The sequence below is a fragment of the Cherax quadricarinatus genome, chromosome 27, assembly GCF_038502225.1.
Source record: "Cherax quadricarinatus isolate ZL_2023a chromosome 27, ASM3850222v1, whole genome shotgun sequence".
Taxonomy (NCBI): Eukaryota; Metazoa; Arthropoda; class Malacostraca; order Decapoda; family Parastacidae; genus Cherax; species Cherax quadricarinatus.
In genome coordinates, this window is record NC_091318.1 from 20,833,439 (window position 1) to 20,853,454 (window position 20,016).

Below are 20,016 nucleotides of genomic sequence, written 5' to 3' on the forward strand. Positions count from 1 at the left end.
AAGGTAGAAAGTTGAAAGTGAACATAGAAAAGAGTAAGGTGATGAGGGTGTCAAATGATTTAGATAAAGAAAAATTGGATATCAAATTGGGGAGGAGGAGTATGGAAGAAGTGAATGTTTTCAGATACTTGGGAGTTGACGTGTCGGCGGATGGATTTATGAAGGATGAGGTTAATCATAGAATTGATGAGGGAAAAAAGGTGAGTGGTGCGTTGAGGTATATGTGGAGTCAAAAAACGTTATCTATGGAGGCAAAGAAGGGAATGTATGAAAGTATAGTAGTACCAACACTCTTATATGGGTGTGAAGCTTGGGTGGTAAATGCAGCAGCGAGGAGACGGTTGGAGGCAGCGGAGATGTCCTGTTTAAGGGCAATGTGTGGTGTAAATATTATGCAGAAAATTCGGAGTGTGGAAATCAGGAGAAGGTGTGGAGTTAATAAAAGTATTAGTCAGAGGGCAGAAGAGGGGTTGTTGAGGTGGTTTGGTCATTTAGAGAGAATGGATCACAGTAGAATGACATGGAAAGCATATAAATCTATAGGGGAAGGAAGGCGGGGTAGGGGTCGTCCTCGAAAGGGTTGGAGAGAGGGGGTAAAGGAGGTTTTGTGGGTAAGGGGCTTGGACTTCCAGCAAGCGTGCGTGAGCGTGTTAGATAGGAGTGAATGGAGACGAATGGTACTTGGGACCTGACGATCTGTTGGAGTGTGAGCAGGGTAATATTTAGTGAAGGGATTCAGGGAAACCGGTTATTTTCATATAGTCGGACTTGAGTCCTGGAAATGGGAAGTACAATGCCTGCACTTTAAAGGAGGGGTTTGGGATATTGGCAGTTTGGAGGGATATGTTGTGTATCTTTATATGTGTATGCTTCTAGACTGTTGTATTCTGAGCACCTCTGCAAAAACAGTGATAATGTGCGAGTGTGGTGAAAGTGTTGAATGATGATGAAAGTATTTTCTTTTTGGGGATTTTCTTTCTTTTTTGGGTCACCCTGCCTCGGTGGGAGACGGCCGACTTGTTGAAAAAAAAAAAAAAAAAAAAAACAGGAAAAGTGTACGGAAGGGTTATTATTGAAAGAATTAGAGGTAAGACAGAGAGTAGGATTGCAGATGAGCAAGGAGGCTTTAGTGTGGGTAGGGGATCAAGTGTTTACATTGAAGCATGTATGTGAACAGTATTTAGATAAAGGCAGGCAAGTTTTCATTGCATTTATGGATTTAGAAAAGGCATATGATAGAGTGGATAGAGGAGCAATGTGGCAGATGATGCAAGTATATGGAATAGGTGGCAAGTTACTAAATGCTGTAAAGAGTTTTTATGAGGATAGTGAGGCTCATGTTAGGGTGTGAGGGAGAGAGGGAGATTACTTCCCGGTAAAAGCAGGTCTTAGACAGGGATGTGTAATGTCACCATGGTTGTTTAATATATTTATAGATGGGGTTGTAAAAGAAATCAATGCTAGGGTGTTGGGGAAAGGTGTGGGATTAAATTATGGGGAATCACATACAAAATGGGAGTTGACACAGTTACTTTTTGCTGATGATACTGTGCTTATGGGAGATTCTAAAGAAAAGTTGCAAAGGTTAGTTGAGGAGTTTGGGAGTGTGTGTTAAGGTAGAAAGTTGAAAGTGAACATAAATAAGAGTAAGGTGATGAGGGTATCAAATGATTTATATAAAGAAAAACTGGATGTCACATTGGAGAGAAGGAGTATGGAAGAAGTGAATGTTTTCAGATATTTGGGAGTTGACTTGTCAGCAGATGGGTTTATGAAGGATGAAGTTAACCATAGAATTGATGAAGGAAAAAAGGTGAGTGGTGCATTGAGGTATCTGTGGAGACAAAAAAATGTTATCCATGGAGGCAAAGAAAGGAACGTACGAAAGTACAGTGGTACCAACACTCTTATATGGGTGTGAAGCTTGGGTTACAAATGCTGCAGCAAGGAGGTGGTTGGAGGCAGTGGAGATGTCCTGTCTAAGGGCAATGTGTGGTGTAAATATTATGCAGAGAATTTGGAGAGTGGAAATTAGGAGGTGTGGAGTTACTAAAAGTATTAGTCAGAGGGCTGAAGAGGGGTTGTGGAGGTGGTTTGGTCATTTAGAGAATGGATCAAAGTAGAATGCCTTGGAGAGCGTATAAATCTGTAGGGGAAGGAAGGCAGGGTAGGGGTTGTCCTCGAAAAGGTTGGAGGGAGGAGGGTAAAGGAGGTTTAGTGGGCGAGGGGCTTGGACTTTCAGCAAGCATGTGCGAGCGTGTTAGATACGAGTGAATGGAGAGGAATGGTTTTTGGGACCTGACGAGCTGTTGGAGTGTGAGCAGGGTAATATTTAGTGAAGGGGCTTGAGTACTGGAAATGGGAAGTACGTACAATGCCTGCACTTTAAAGGAGGGGTTTGGGATATTGACAGTTTGGAGGGGTACGTTATATATGCTTTGAAACTGTTGTATCTGGGCGCCTCTGCAAAGACAGTGATTATGTGTGAGTGAGGTGAAAGTGTTGAATGATGATGAAGGTATTTTCTTTTTGGGGATTTTCTTTCTTTTTGGGTCACCCTGCCTCGGTGGGAGATGGCCGACTTGTAAAAAAAAAAAAAAAATCTTACCAGTTATTAGATTTTGCACATTCAAAAATGCATGAACCAATGTGAAATTCAATTTTCATGGCCTTGCATTACACATATTTTGACATCCTTAACAAATCTGTATTTTCTTAACTAAATTAAATAATACAATAAAGCAATACTATTAATTTTATTAACCTAAAGTTAAAGACAGTAAAGCTCAATATAACAAAGCTTCATTATCTTTTGTAATACTGTATTGAGAGTTACCCTTTTTTCAGAGCTTACCAGCACATCACATCAATTAATGCAACAGCTTCACCTTAACTAAATCTTCATCACCTGATTTTCTAATAGCACCTTCTGGAGGACTCTGGGTACCTCTCCTTCAGCTCTCCCTTAAACTGTCGAAATAGAATGCGGTTTTTTTCCTGTTCCATGTCCTTGGTGCTGTGGAAGTTGTCGGAGGTCTTGTATCCCTGGTGTACCACAAAGGCGGAGTCCAGCACCAAGAACCTGTACCCGGCCACATGAAGCTCGCAAACCTGTAGTCAATGCATCAATGTAAGGAGGGGAGAAGAAAAGAACTTTGAAAATGAAATCACAAAAAGGAGCAAGAAAGAACCATTCAGTTTACAAAAAGAGAAAATAATCTTTTCTTTTCTTTCAACGTACCAGCCATATCCCACCGAGGTGGGGGGGCCCAAAAGGAAAAACGAAAGTTTCTCCTCTCAAATTTAATAATATATACAGGAGAAGGGGTTACTAGCCCCTTTCTCCCGGCATTTTAGTCGCCTCTTACGACACGCATGGCTTACGGAGGAAGAATTCTGTTCCACTTCCCCATGGAGAAGAGAAAATAATGTTAAAAGAAAATACAAAGAATTATGGACAACAAAATCACTGTAATGGTGGAAGAAATTCATTAGGTCAGCAAACAAAGGGGGACAGCAGAGGGCAGCAAGGGACTAGCTCCCTTAAGGTTTACTATACTAATAGCAGGAGTGTAAGAAATAAGATAGATGAGCTAAGATTAATTGCAAGTGCAGGAAACATAGATATTATTGCTATAACAGAGACCTGGCTCAATCTGAAAGATAGAGAGATGCCCTCTGAATGTCACATACAAGGCTATAAATTATTCCACACTGACAGGGTCAACAGGAAAGGTGGTGGAGTAGCGATGTATGTCAGAGACAATTTAAATTGTTGTGTTAGACAAGATATTAAATTAGAAGCGTCAGCCACTGAATCTGTTTGGTTACAGCTTCTCGAGGGCCGAGAAAAACTAATTTTGGGTGTGATTTACAGGGCCCCAAATCTTGATAGGGAGTGCAGTAAACTTCTATGGGACGAAATTCGTAAGGCAACTACATACGAAAATGTTGTGCTAATGGGAGATTTCAACTATAGACAGATTGACTGGAGCAATTTGACAGGAAATTTAGAGTCAGGTGACTTTCTTGATACGATCCAGGATTGTTTTTTAAAACAGTTTGTGACAGAGCCAACTAGGGGAAATAACCTCCTTGACTTGGTTCTTGCCAGTAGGGAAACACTAATTAATAATCTTGAGGTTAATGATGAGCTTGGGGAAAGTGATCACAAATCACTCAGTTTTAATATATCATGGAATTCCCCTAATAATGGCAATCAAGTCTCCGTCCCTGACTTTCGCTTGGCTGATTTCATAGGACTGAAAAATTACTTAGGTGGGCTGAACTGGAATGACCTGACTAAGGGTCAGGTAGGTGGTGATGGTTGCCGATATGATGCTTTCCAGGGCATAGTTCTAGCTGCTCAGTCAAATTATGTTCCAAATAGGGAAATCAGATCAAACAAAAATGATCCTAAATGGATGAACAATAGATTAAAATATCTGATTGGTCAAAAGAGAGGCATATATAGGCAAATCAAAAGAGGAGAGGGGCAATTGAGAAATCGATATATTCAGTTAAAGAGAGAAATAAAAAAGGGAATTAGAAAAGCAAAAAGAGATTATGAGGTTAAAGTTGCAAGAGAATCGAAGACTAACCCAAAAGGATTCTTTCAGGTATACAGAAGTAAGATCAGGGACAAGATAGGCCCACTCAAAAGTTCCTCGGGTCAGCTCACTGACAGTGATAAGGAAATGTGTAGAATTTTTAACACATACTTCCTCTCAGTTTTTACACAGGAGGATACCAGCGATATTCCAGTAATGATAAATTATGTAGAACAGGACGATAATAAACTGTGCACTATTAGGGTCACAAGTGACATGGTCCTTAGGCAAATAGATAAATTAAAACCTAACAAATCCCCAGGCCCTGATGAACTGTATGCAAGGGTTCTAAAGGAATGTAAAGAGGAGCTTAGCACACCTTTGGCTAATCTTTTCAACATATCACTACAAACTGGCATGGTGCCAGATAAGTGGAAAATGGCAAATGTGATACCTATTTTCAAAACAGGTGACAGGTCCTTAGCTTCGAACTATAGACCAATAAGCCTAACCTCCATAGTGGGAAAATTTATGGAATCAATAATTGCCGAGGCAGTTCGTAGCCACCTTGAAAAGCATAAATTAATCAACGAATCTCAGCATGGTTTTACAAAGGGGCGTTCCTGCCTAACGAATTTATTAACTTTTTTCACTAAGGTATTTGAGGAGGTAGATCATGGTAATGAATATGATATTGTGTATATGGACTTCAGTAAGGCTTTTGACAGGGTCCCACATCAGAGACTATTGAGGAAAATTAAAGCACATGGAATAGGAGGAGAAATTTTTTCCTGGATAGAGGCATGGTTGACAAATAGGCAGCAGAGAGTTTGCATAAATGGGGAGAAATCAGAGTGGGGAAGTGTCACGAGCGGTGTTCCACAGGGGTCAGTGTTGGGCCCCCTGCTGTTCACAATCTACATAAACGACATAGATGAGGGCATAAAGAGCGACATCGGCAAGTTTGCCGATGACACCAAAATAGGCCGTCAAATTCATTCTGACGAGGACATTCGAGCACTCCAGGAAGATTTGAATAGACTGATGCAGTGGTCGGAGAAGTGGCAGATGCAGTTTAATATAGACAAATGCAAAGTTCTAAATGTTGGACAGGACAATAACCATGCCACATATAAACTAAATAATGTAGATCTTAATATTACGGATTGCGAAAAAGATTTAGGAGTTCTGGTTAGCAGTAATCTGAAACCAAGACAACAGTGCATAAGTGTTCGCAATAAAGCTAATAGAATCCTTGGCTTCATATCAAGAAGCATAAATAATAGGAGTCCTCAGGTTGTTCTTCAACTCTATACATCCTTGGTTAGGCCTCATTTAGATTATGCTGCACAGTTTTGGTCACCTTATTACAGAATGGATATAAATTCTCTGGAAAATGTACAAAGGAGGATGACAAAGTTGATCCCATGTATCAGAAACCTTCCCTATGAGGATAGACTAAGGGCCCTGAATCTGCACTCTCTAGAAAGACGTAGAATTAGGGGGGATATGATTGAGGTGTATAAATGGAAGACAGGAATAAATAAAGGGGATGTAAATAGTGTGCTGAAAATATCTAGCCTAAACAGGACTCGCAGCAATGGTTTTAAGTTGGAAAAATTCAGATTCAGGAAGGATATAGGAAAGTACTGGTTTGGTAATAGAGTTGTGGATGAGTGGAACAAACTCCCAAGTACCGTTATAGAGGCCAGAACGTTGTGTAGCTTTAAAAATAGGTTGGATAAATACATGAGTGGATGTGGGTGGGTGTGAGTTAGACCTGATAGCTTGTGCTACCAGGTCGGTTGCCGTGTTCCTCCCTTAAGTCAATGTGACCTGACCTGACTAGGTTGGGTGCATTGGCTTAAGCCGGTAGGAGACTTGGACCTGCCTCGCATGGGCCAGTAGGCCTTCTGCAGTGTTCCTTCGTTCTTATGTTCTTATGTTCTTAAATAGAAAGTTTCTGATTGTGTTCACTAAAAAAAGATATTTTAGATGTATTAGATTTAAAAGTCAAACAGATGACTGAGCTAATTCCAGGAAGTTTACACAAGAGAAAGGTACCTGCCTGACTAATTCTATTAAAGCCATACTGCCTGAACCTTTCATCATAGGGTGGTATGTTGGTCCTGGTGATGTAGAATGGTTCCCAGGGGTCCTGCCACAGCACTTCATACAAGGGTTCTACATGACCCACTTTTCCACCTTTATTCTTTTCCCATGCTGCATAGTCCGTGTATCGCTGGTGAATAATTAAAAAGGTTAATCAAAATCTTTTATCATATGCTGTACATGTACTGTAAAATAAAACAAATTATATACAAAATTTCATTCTAGTAAGGTCTGTATGACCTCATACAGATCAGTGTGCATAATTTCTGGATACAGTAGGACTTCAGTTAAAATACTACCTATTAATGCTTTCTGAAGAATTGCAACATTGTTTTGGTGATCATGCTGTGATTTTCAGTTAGAACGACATTAGCTTAGGAGAAAATATGGCACACCGTGGGATGTTTCCTTCCCACCCTCCCCAATCCATCTTGCTGTTAGCCTATGGGTGATACCACCGATATTTTGCGAAGGCCTAATCTTAAGCTTGTTGTAAACAAACTCTCCACACTGTCAGCTCTCTCTCTCTCTCTGTCTTCTGGCTTCTTTTTTGATTATAATAATAATAATAATAATCTCTCTCTCTGTATACATATGCCATACATACTCAGTGCGGATAGTAACCATGATACCCAAGAAGAATTTGAATAATGTTGAAAGTGCCAAGAAGTATTAGTGTAAAAAATCTTGGTGTTTTGAAAAAGTTGACATTTCAGATAAGGTTAAAAGTGGAGTACATGTGGCGGGAAATGTCACGTGCCTTTTATACTGATAAGACTGGTAATAAATTTATAATGGTCACTGGAGGTGTATAAACCTTTTCTGTTTCCTCTGGATGGAAAACCATGCCCATTTTCTCTGGAAAGAACATATGATATACTGCATCAAATGGCAGTGTAACCCATGTTTTGACAAGTTTATTTAGTAACTGAGTTTTTATTTAGGATCTGGATAAATGACATATTGCTTTTTAGACTGAAAAGTAACATCATCTATAATGTAAAGTGTCTAAAACTGATTATTTCGACAAAATAAGAAATTTAAAAAATATCTGGCATTTCTGGAGGTCCGAAGATCTTCTACCAGTATTAAACACTGTTTTCAGAAACATGACTAGTGTCTATACTGAGAGTTTACTGTAAATCAGAATTTTTTTTAACACATCAGCTGTTTCACACCAAGGCAGGGTGACCCAAAAAAGAAACACTTTCATCGTCACTCATTCCATAACTGTCTAGCCAGATGTGTGCCTACACTACAGTTCAAAAACTGAAACATATCTCAACCCCTCCTTCAGAGCACAGGCACTGTATTTCCCACCTCCAGGAATCAAGTCTGGCTAACTGGTTATCCTTAATACATTCATAAATTTTACCCTGCTCACACTCCAACAGCATGTCAAGTCATAAAAACCATTTGCCTCCACTCACTCATGCATGCTGGCAGGAAGTCTATGCCCCCCCTCACACACAAAACCTCCTTTACCCCCTACCTCCAACTTTTCCTTCCACTACAGAGTTATACACCTCCAAGTTATTCTATTTTGTTCTATCCTCTCTAAATACCTGAACCACCTCAATAACCCCTCTTCAGCTCTTTGGATAATATTTTAGTAACCCCTCATTTTATCACAATATAGAATAGACAGAGACTGTGTGCGAATAATGGTGAAAGTGTTTTTTTTTTTGGGTCACCTTGTCTCAGTGGGAGACAGCGGATGTATTGGAAGAAAAAATAAAAATATATACATCACATACCTGGCACTTCAAGCACAGCTCTTGATAAAATGGTCTTGCTAAGCCATTTTCTTTCATTTTCAACAGTTCCTGCTTAGTTTTGGGGATCTTCACATCATCTTTGATCTCGTAGGCTGGCACTACCCACACAGTCTTATCCTCACCAGAATTGTCTCCAAATAAACCTTTTCCAACTGCATATGAAATAAATGAATCATGCAGACCTAGACTTGGGGTCATATCAATGTCTACTACCATCATCAAAGGTGTGTTAGTAGCTTTACGAGCAATATTTCTCAGCAAGTTGTTTGGGTACTGCACTCCCTTGAAGTCATAATTGGCTTGGTGGATTTCCAGAAATATTTTCTCACAAGGAGTAGTATCTGCTGTGGGAGTGAGGTGCGGAGAGGTGGGAGAATTCAGAGGAAAGACGAGACTAAAAGTAACGTTCTCCTTAATTTCAGGGTAACATTTACGCAACAAATGGAAGGTTTGAACTACAGCTTGTACCTCTCCACTCAATGCAAATACTGCAATGGAGACTGGGCCCTGGGAAAGAGAATTAAATGTAAAAGCCAAAACAAAATATTAAGTGCTGTAGTGATATATATATATATATATATATATATATATATATATATATATATATATATATATATATATATATATATATATATATATATATACATATATATATATATATATATATATACATGTATATATATATATACATGTATATATATATATATATACATTTATCTATATATATATATACATGTATATATATATATATATACATGTATATATATATATATATATATATACATGTATATATATATATATATATATACATGTATATATATATATACATGTATATATATCTATATATAGATGTATGTATATATATATATATATATATATATATATATATATATATATATATATATATATATATATATATATATATATATATATATATATATGTATGAAAGTATAGTAGTACCAACACTCTTATATGGGTGTGAAGCTTGGGTGGTAAATGCAGCAGCGAGGAGACGGTTGGAGGCAGTGGAGATGTCCTGTTTAAGGGCAATGTGTGGTGTAAATATTATGCAGAAAATTCGGAGTGTGGAAATTAGAAGGTGTGGAGTTAATAAAAGTATTAGTCAGAGGGCAGAAGAGGGGTTGTTGAGGTGGTTTGGTCATTTAGAGAGAATGGATCAAAGTAGAATGACATGGAAAGCATATAAATCTATAGGGGAAGGAAGGCGGGGTAGGGGTCGTCCTCGAAAGGGTTGGAGAGAGGGGGTAAAGGAGGTTTTGTGGGCAAGGGGCTTGGACTTCCAGCAAGCGTGCGTGAGCGTGTTAGATAGGAGTGAATGGAGACGAATGGTACTTGGGACCTGACGATCTGTTGGAGTGTGAGCAGGGTAATATTTAGTGAAGGGATTCAGGGAAACCGGTTATTTTCATATAGTCGGACTTGAGTCCTGGAAATGGGAAGTACAATGCCTGCACTTTAAAGGAGGGGTTTGGGATATTGGCAGTTTGGAGGGATATGTTGTGTATCTTTATATGTGTATGCTTCTAGACTGTTGTATTCTGAGCACCTCTGCAAAAACAGTGATAATGTGCGAGTGTGGTGAAAGTGTTGAATGATGATGAAAGTATTTTCTTTTTGGGGATTTTCTTTCTTTTTTTGGGTCACCCTGCCTCGGTGGGAGACGGCCGACTTGTTGAAAAAAAAAAAAAAAAAAAAATGTATATATAAAATTATATATATATATATATAAAATTATATATATATATATAAAATTATATATATATATAAAATTATATATATATATATATATATAAAATTATATATATATATATATATATATATATAAAATTATATATATATATATATATATATAAAATATATATATATATATATATATATATATATATATATATATATATATATATATATATATATATATATATATATATATATATATATATATATATATGTATATAAATAAAAGTAGACATTTACTAAAAAAGAGAAGAAACAAACTTTATAAAACTGGGATGCTTAAATGTGCATGGATGTAGTGCAGATGACAAGAAACAGATGATTGCTGATGTTATGAATGAAAAGAAGTTGGATGTCCTGGCCCTAAGCGAAACAAAGCTGAAGGGGGTAGGGGAGTTTCGGTGGGGGGAAATAAATGGGATTAAATCTGGAGTATCTGAGAGAGTTAGAGCAAAGGAAGGGGTAGCAGTAATGTTGAATGATCAGTTATGGAAGGAGAAAAGAGAAAATGAATGTGTAAATTCAAGAATTATGTGGATTAAAGTAAAGGTTGGGTGCGAGAAGTGGGTCATAATAAGCGTGTATGCACCTGGAGAAGAGAGGAATGCAGAGGAGAGAGAGAGATTTTGGGAGATGTTAAGTGAATGTATAGGAGCCTTTGAACCAAGTGAGAGAGTAATTGTGGTAGGGGGACCTGAATGCTAAAGTAGGAGAAACTTTTAGAGAGGGTGTGGTAGGTGTGGTAGGTGTAAATGATAATGGGAGCCCTTTGATTGAACTTTGTATAGAAAGGGGTTTAGTTATAGGTAATACATATTTTAAGAAAAAGAGGATAAATAAGTATACAAGATATGATGTAGGGCGAAATGACAGTAGTTTGTTGGATTATGTATTGGAAGATAAAAGACTGTTGAGTAGACTTCAGGATGTACATGTTTATAGAGGGGCCACAGATATATCAGATCACTTTCTAGTTGTAGCTACACTGAGAGTAAAAGGTAGATGGGATACAAGGAGAATAGAAGCATCAGGGAAGAGAGAGGTGAAGGTTTATAAATTAAAAGAGGAGGCAGTTAGGGTAAGATTTAAACAGCTATTGGAGGATAGATGGGCAAATGAGAGCATAGGCAATGGGGTCGAAGAGGTATGGGGTAGGATTAAAAATGTAGTGTTAGAGTGTTCAGCAGAAGTTTGTGGTTACAGGAAAGTGGGTGCAGGAGGGAAGAGGAGCGATTGGTGGAATGATGATGTAAAGAGAGTAGTAAGGGAGAAAAAGTTAGCATATGAGAAGTTTTTACAAAGTAGAAGTGATGCAAGGAGGGAAGAGTATATGGAGAAAAAGAGAGAGGTTAAGAGAGTGGTGAAGCAATGTAAAAAGAGAGCAAATGAGAGAGTGGGTGAGATGTTATCAACAAATTTTGTTGAAAATAAGAAAAAGTTTTGGAGTGAGATTAACAAGTTAAGAAAGCCTAGAGAACAAATGGATTTGTCAGTTAAAAATAGGAGAGGAGAGTTATTAAATGGAGAGTTAGAGGTATTGGGAAGATGGAGGGAATATTTTGAGGAATTGTTAAATGTTGATGAAGATAGGGAAGCTGTGATTTCGTGTATAGGGCAAGGAGGAATAACATCTTGTAGGAGTGAGGAAGAGCCAGTTGTGAGTGTGGGGGAAGTTCGTGAGGCAGTAGGTAAAATGAAAGGGGGTAAGGCAGCCGGGATTGATAGGATAAAGATAGAAATGTTAAAAGCAGGTGGGGATATAGTTTTGGAGTGGTTGGTGCAATTATTTAATAAATGTATGGAAGAGGGTAAGGTACCTAGGGATTGGCAGAGAGCATGCATAGTTCCTTTGTATAAAGGCAAAGGGGATAAAAGAGAGTGCAAAAATTATAGGGGGATAAGTCTGTTGAGTGTACCTGGTAAAGTGTATGGTAGAGTTATAATTGAAAGAATTAAGAGTAAGACGGAGAATAGGATAGCAGATGAACAAGGAGGCTTTAGGAAAGGTAGGGGGTGTGTGGACCAGGTGTTTACAGTGAAACACATAAGTGAACAGTATTTAGATAAGGCTAAAGAGGTCTTTGTGGCATTTATGGATTTGGAAAAGGCGTATGACAGGGTGGATAGGGGGGCAATGTGGCAGATGTTGCAAGTGTATGGTGTAGGAGGTAGGTTACTGAAAGCAGTGAAGAGTTTTTACGAGGATAGTGAGGCTCAAGTTAGAGTATGTAGGAAAGAGGGAAATTTTTTCCCAGTAAAAGTAGGCCTTAGACAAGGATGTGTGATGTCACCGTGGTTGTTTAATATATTTATAGATGGGGTTGTAAGAGAAGTAAATGCGAGGGTCTTGGCAAGAGGCGTGGAGTTAAAAGATAAAGAATCACACACAAAGTGGGAGTTGTCACAGCTGCTCTTTGCTGATGACACTGTGCTCTTGGGAGATTCTGAAGAGAAGTTGCAGAGATTGGTGGATGAATTTGGTAGGGTGTGCAAAAGAAGAAAATTAAAGGTGAATACAGGAAAGAGTAAGGTTATGAGGATAACAAAAAGATTAGGTGATGAAAGATTGAATATAAGATTGGAGGGAGAGAGTATGGAGGAGGTGAACGTATTCAGATATTTGGGAGTGGACGTGTCAGCGGATGGGTCTATGAAAGATGAGGTGAATCATAGAATTGATGAGGGAAAAAGAGTGAGTGGTGCACTTAGGAGTCTGTGGAGACAAAGAACTTTGTCCTTGGAGGCAAAGAGGGGAATGTATGAGAGTATAGTTTTACCAACGCTCTTATATGGGTGTGAAGCGTGGGTGATGAATGTTGCAGCGAGGAGAAGGCTGGAGGCAGTGGAGATGTTATGTCTGAGGGCAATGTGTGGTGTGAATATAATGCAGAGAATTCGTAGTTTGGAAGTTAGGAGGAGGTGCGGGATTACCAAAACTGTTGTCCAGAGGGCTGAGGAAGGGTTGTTGAGGTGGTTCGGACATGTAGAGTGAATGGAGCGAAACAGAATGACTTCAAGAGTGTATCAGTCTGTAGTGGAAGGAAGGCGGGGTAGGGGTCGGCCTAGGAAAGGTTGGAGGGAGGGGGTAAAGGAGGTTTTGTGTGCGAGGGGCTTGGACTTCCAGCAGGCATGCATGAGCGTGTTTGATAGGAGTGAATGGAGACAAATGGTTTTTAATACTTGACGTGCTGTTGGAGTGTGAGCAAAGTAACATTTATGAAGGGATTCAGGGAAACCGGCAGGCCGGACTTGAGTCCTGGAGATGGGAAGTACAGTGCCTGCACTCTGAAGGAGGGGTGTTAATGTTGCAGTTTAAAAACTGTAGTGTAAAGCACCCTTCTGGCAAGACAGTGATGGAGTGAATGATGGTGAAAGTTTTTCTTTTTCGGGCCACCCTGCCTTGGTGGGAATCGGCCAGTGTGATAATAATAATAATAATAATATATATATAATATATATATAATATATATATATAATATCTATATATATATATATATATATATATATATATATATATATATATATATATATATATATATATATATATATATACTAAAATGTAGTATATATATATATATATATATATATATATATATATATATATATATATATATATATATATATATATATATATATATATATATATATATATACATATTTTTTTTTTTTTTTTTTTTTCAACAAGTCGGCCGTCTCCCACCGAGGCAGGGTGACCCAAAAAAGAAAGAAAATCCCCAAAAAGAAAATACTTTCATCATCATTCAACACTTTCACCACACTCGCACATTATCACTGTTTTTGCAGAGGTGCTCAGAATACAACAGTCTAGAAGCATACACATATAAAGATACACAACATATCCCTCCAAACTGCCAATATCCCAAACCCCTCCTTTAAAGTGCAGGCATTGTACTTCCCATTTCCAGGACTCAAGTCCGACTATATGAAAATAACCGGTTTCCCTGAATCCCTTCACTAAATATTACCCTGCTCACACTCCAACAGATCGTCAGGTCCCAAGTACCATTCGTCTCCATTCACTCCTATCTAACACGCTCACGCACGCTTGCTGGAAGTCCAAGCCCCTTACCCACAAAACCTCCTTTACCCCCTCTCTCCAACCCTTTCGAGGACGACCCCTACCCCGCTTTCCTTCCCCTATAGATTTATATGCTTTCCATGTCATTCTACTTTGATCCATTCTCTCTAAATGACCAAACCACCTCAACAATCCCTCTTCTGCCCTCTGACTAATACTTTTATTAACTCCACACCTTCTCCTAATTTCCACACTCCGAATTTTCTGCATAATATTTACACCACACATTGCCCTTAAACAGGACATCTGCACTGCCTCCAACCGTCTCCTCGCTGCTGCATTTACCACCCAAGCTTCACACCCATATAAGAGTGTTGGTACTACTATACTTTCATACATTCCCTTCTTTGCCTCCATAGATAACGTTTTTTGACTCCACATATACCTCAACGCACCACTCACCTTTTTTCCCTCATCAATTCTATGATTAACCTCATCCTTCATAAATCCATCCGCCGACACGTCAACTCCCAAGTATCTGAAAACATTCACTTCTTCCATACTCCTCCTCCCCAATTTGATATCCAATTTTTCTTTATCTAAATCATTTGACACCCTCATCACCTTACTCTTTTCTATGTTCACTTTCAACTTTCTACCTTTACACACATTCCCAAACTCATCCACTAACCTTTGCAATTTTTCTTTAGAATCTCCCATAAGCACAGTATCGTCAGTAAAAAGTAACTGTGTCAATTCCCATTTTGAATTTGATTCCCCATAATTTAATCCCAACCCTCTCCCAAACACCCTAGCATTTACTTCCTTTACAACCCCATCTATAAATATATTAAACAAACATGGTGACATTACACATCCCTGTCTAAGACCTACTTTTACCGGGAAGTAGTCTCCCTCTCTTCTACACACCCTAACCTGAGCCTCACTATCCTCATAAAAACTCTTTACAGCATTTAATAACTTACCACCTATTCCATATACTTGCAACATCTGCCACATTGCTCCTCTATCCACTCTATCATATGCCTTTTCTAAATCCATAAATGCAATAAAAACTTCCCTATCTTTATCTAAATACTGTTCACATATATGCTTCAATGTAAACACCTGATCTACACATCCCCTACCCACTCTAAAACCTCCTTGCTCATCCGCAATCCTACATTCTGTCTTACCTCTAATTCTTTCAATTATAACCCTACCGTACACTTTTCCTGGTATACTCAGTAAGCTTATTCCTCTATAATTTTTACAGTCTCTTTTGTCCCCTTTCCCTTTATATAAAGGGACTATACATGCTCTCTGCCAATCCCTAGGTACCTTCCCCTCTTTCATACATTTATTAAACAAAAGTACCAACCACTCCAACACTATATCCCCCCCTGCTTTTAACATTTCTGTCATGATCCCATCAGTTCCAGCTGCTTTACCCCCTTTCATTTTACGTAATGCCTCACGTACCTCCCCCACACTTACATTCTGCTCTTCTTCACTCCTAAAAGATGGTATACCTCCCTGACCAGTGCATGAAATTACTGCCTCTGTTTCTTCCTTAACATTTAAAAGTTCCTCAAAATATTCTCGCCATCTACCCAATACCTCCATCTCCCCATCTACTAACTCCCCTACTCTGTTTTTAACTGACAAATCCATATTTTCCCTAGGCTTTCTTAACTTGTTTAACTCACTCCAAAATTTTTTCTTATTTTCATTAAAATTTCTTGACAGTGCCTCTCCCACTCTATCATCTGCTCTCCTTTTGCACTCTCTCACCACTCTCTTTACCTTTCTTTTACTCTCCATATACTCTGCTCTTCTTATAACACTTCTGCTTTGTAAAAACCTCTCATAAGCTACCTTTTTCTCTTTTATCACACCCTTTACTTCATCATTCCACCAATCACTCCTCTTTCCTCCTGCCCCCACCCTCCTATAACCACAAACTTCTGCCCCACATTCTAATACTGCATTTTTAAAACTATTCCAACCCTCTTCAACCCCCCCACTACTCATCTTTGCACTAGTCCACCTTTCTGCCAATAGTCGCTTATATCTCACCCGAAGTTCCTCCTCCCTTAGTTTATACACTTTCACCTCCCTCTTACTTGTTGTTGCCACCTTCCTCTTTTCCCATCTACCTCTTACTCTAACTGTAGCTACAACTAAATAATGATCCGATATATCAGTTGCCCCTCTATAAACATGTACATCCTGGAGCCTACCCATCAACCTTTTATCCACCAATACATAATCTAATCAACTACTTTCACTTTTTAGTAATCTTTACAGGAAAAGGGGTTACTAGCCCATTGTTCCCGGCATTTTAGTTGACTTTTACAACACGCATGGCTTACGGAGGAAAGATTCTTATTCCACTTCCCCATGGATATGAAAGGAAAATTAATAAGACCAAGAACTATTAAGATAAAATCAAAGAAAACTCAGATGAGTGTGTATAAATAAATGTGTACATGTATGTGTAGTGTGACCTAAGTGTAAGTATAAGTAGCAAGACATGCCTGTAATCTTGCATATTTATGAGACAGACAAAAGACATCAGCAATCCTACCATCATGTAAAACAATCACAGGCTTCGTTTTACACTCACTTGGCAGGACGGTAGTACCTCCCTGGGTGGTTGCTGTCTACCAACCTACTACATATATATATATATCCTAGGTAGTAGGTTGGTAGACAGCAACTGCCCGGGGAGGTGCTACCATCCTGCCAAGTGAGTGTAAAACAAAAGCCTGTAATTGTTTTACATGATGATAGGATTGCTGGTGTCTTCTGTCTCATAAATATGCAAGATTACAGGTAAGTCTTGCTACTTCTACTTACACTTAGGTCACACTACACATACACGTACAAGCATATATATACACACCCCTCTGGGTTTTCTTCTATTTTCTTTCTAATTCTTGTTCTTGTTTATTTCCTCTTATCTCCATGGGGAAGTGGAACAGAATTCTTCCTCTGTAAGCCATGCGTGTCGTAAGAGGCGACTAAAATGCCAGGAGCAAGGTGCTAGTAACCCCTTCTCCTGTATATATTACTAAATTTAAAAGGAGAAACTTTCGTTTTTCCTTTTGGGCCACCCCGCCTCGGTGGGATATGTCCGGTGTGTTGAAAGAAAGAAGAATATATACAGCGGAACCTGGGTTTCCGGTTGTCCTAGTTTTCGTTGAATTCAGTTTTTGACAACTTTTTTTTGTCAAAATTTTGTAACAGTTTTCATTCATCACCTCGGTTTTTGTCGTTCTGCCGTACCGAACATATCTGCCTGCCCACGCCCACACAAAGCATCCCACGTGTTCTGAGTCAGTCTGGCTTTGTTTCTCGTCAAGTGAGCATTACCCTGCGCATTCATCTGAAACATTTTGTAATAATCCATTGCTTTTTGTGCTTGTTTATTGAGTGCAACTTCTAAATAAGCCACCACAGGGCCAAAGAAAGTTCCAAGTGCCAGCCCTTTGATAAAGAAGACAAGAAACACCATAGAATTCAAGAAAGAACTACTAGTAGTAAAGTAGGAAAGTGGCGTACATGTGGTCGATCTTGCTAGGATGAACGGGAAGTTCTCATCAACGATCAGTGCCATCCTGGCGAAGAAAAAAGAAATCAAGGAATCTAATGTTGTGAAAGGGGTAAATGTGCTAATGAAACAGAGATCGTAAACAATCAAAGATGTTGAGAAGTTGTTGTTGGAGTGGATCAATGAAAAACAGTTAGCAGGAGATAGTGTTGTGGAGGCAAAAATTTGCGAAAAGGCAAGGCAGTTGCATGAGGATCTCTTAAAGAAAATGTATGGAGTGAGTGCTGCTGTTAGTGAATTTAAGGCCAGCAGAGGCTGGTTCGACAAAGTCAAGAAGCAATCTGGCATACACAGTGTTAAGGTAGAGTGAGGCTGCAAGTTTGGACAAACGTGCAGCCAAAGAATTCATTGATGAATTCAAGGAGTACGTAGAGGCTGAAGGATTCCTCCGCCAACAAGTCTTCAATTGTGACGAAACAGGCCTCTTTTGGAAGAAAATGCCAAAGAGGACCTACATCATGCAGGAGGAAAAGGCACTGCCAGGACACAAGCCTATGAAGGATAGGCTAACTCTTTTGTTCTGTGGTAATGCTAGTGGGGATTTCAAAGTGAAGCCTTTACTGGTGTATCACTCTGAAAATCCCCGAGTGTTCAAGAAAAACAATGTCATCAAGAGTAAATTGTGTGTGATGAGGAAGGCTAACAATAAGGCATGGGTCATGAGGCTAATTTTCATTGAGTTGGTCAATGAAGTGTGTGGCTTGGGAATGAAGAAATATCTCCTGGAAAATAAATTACCACTCAAGTGCCTCCTAGTAATGGACAATGCTCCTGCTCATCCTCCAGACTTGGAAGACCAATTATTGGAGGAGTTCAGTTTCATCACAGTGAAGTTCTTGCCCCTTAATACTACTCCTCTTGTCCAGCCCATGGACCAGCAGGTCATTTCAAACTTCAAAAAACTTTACATCACAGCAATGTTTCAAAGGTGCTTTGAAGTGACCTTGGACACAGAAATGACCCTAAGAGAGTTCTAGAGGAATCACTTCAATATCCTCAATTACATAGGCCTTATAAGGCTTGGCAGGAAATGACTTTCAAGACAATAAACTCTGCTTGGAGAAAATTGTGGCCAAAATGTGTCCAAGAGAAGGATTTTGAAGGGTTTGAGGCTGACACTGACAACCCTACGCCTGTTGTGGAATCTATTGTGGCTTTGGGGAAGTCCCTGGGGTTGGATGTGAGTGGCCAGGAAGTGGAAGAGTTGGTGGACGACCACAGGGAAGAGCTAACCACTGAAGAGCTGCAGCACCATCAACTGGAACAGCAACAGACTGCAGCTGAGGAAGCTGCTTCAGAGGAGGAGGAAGAGAGAGGGGAGAATGTGCCTTCTTCAGTGATTAAGGACATGTGTGGAGTGAGTTGCAAAGTTTGTGGAGAAATATCACCTTAACAAAGCTGTTGCAAGCCGTGTCTGCAACAGAAACAGACCTCTCTGGACAGGTTTTTTGTGTGACAGGGGTTCCAGTAAAAGACAAAGAAGGGAAGTAACCCCGGATAGGGACTTGATACTTGAAGTCTTTATGGAGGGGGATTCCCCTTCTAACCAATAACCTCTCCTCCTCCCTCTCCTCTCCTCATGTCTTCCATATGTCAACAAGAGTCTTCAATAAAGGTAAAAGTGATATTAAATGTTCACTTATCCATTTCATTAGTCTTTTATAATTATTTCTCATTGTTTTCTGTATGTAAAACTATATTCTCTACAAAATGTAATTTTTGTTAATACTTTTGGGTGTCTGGAACAGATTAATTAGATTTACAATATTTCTTATGGGAAATATTGCTTCAGTTTTCGCCGAATTCGGTTTTCGTCAGACTTTCTGGTGGCCTGGTGGCTAAAGCTCCCGCTTCACACACGGAGGGGCCCGGGTTCGATTCCCGGCGGGTGGAAACATTTCGACACGTTTCCTTACACCTGTTGTCCTGTTCACCTAGCAGCAAATAGGTACCCGGATGTTAGTCGACTGGTGTGGGCCGCATCCTGGGGGACAAGATTAAGGACCCCAATGGAAATAAGTTAGACAGTCCTCGATGACGCACTGACTTTCTTGGGTTATCCTGGGTGGCTAACCCTCCGGGGTTAAAAATCCAAACGAAATCTTATCTTATCTCTCTTATCTTATCTTAATGACGAAAACCGAGGTTCCACTGTAATTCTTTTC

General features: G+C 39.3%; 1 protein-coding gene across 3 annotated transcripts in view; it reads right to left on the reverse strand.

The window, feature by feature from the left end:
- Positions 1–684: 684 nt before the first annotated feature.
- LOC128691047 (beta-1,4-glucuronyltransferase 1) overlaps positions 685–20,016 on the reverse strand; it is a 28,109-nt gene continuing 8,777 nt past the window's right edge. For 2 of the 3 annotated variants that reach the window (XM_070089096.1, XM_070089097.1), the window contains exons 6-8: positions 8,420–8,947; positions 6,619–6,792; positions 688–3,111 (exon numbers count right to left, since the gene is read on the reverse strand). In XM_070089096.1, coding sequence (XP_069945197.1) covers positions 2,917–3,111; positions 6,619–6,792; positions 8,420–8,947 — 897 coding nt within the window. In that variant the 3' untranslated portion in view covers positions 688–2,916. Of the gene's footprint in view, positions 3,112–6,618; positions 6,793–8,419; positions 8,948–20,016 lie in introns of all 3 variants that reach the window. The other variant, XM_070089098.1, reaches the window with a different exon arrangement.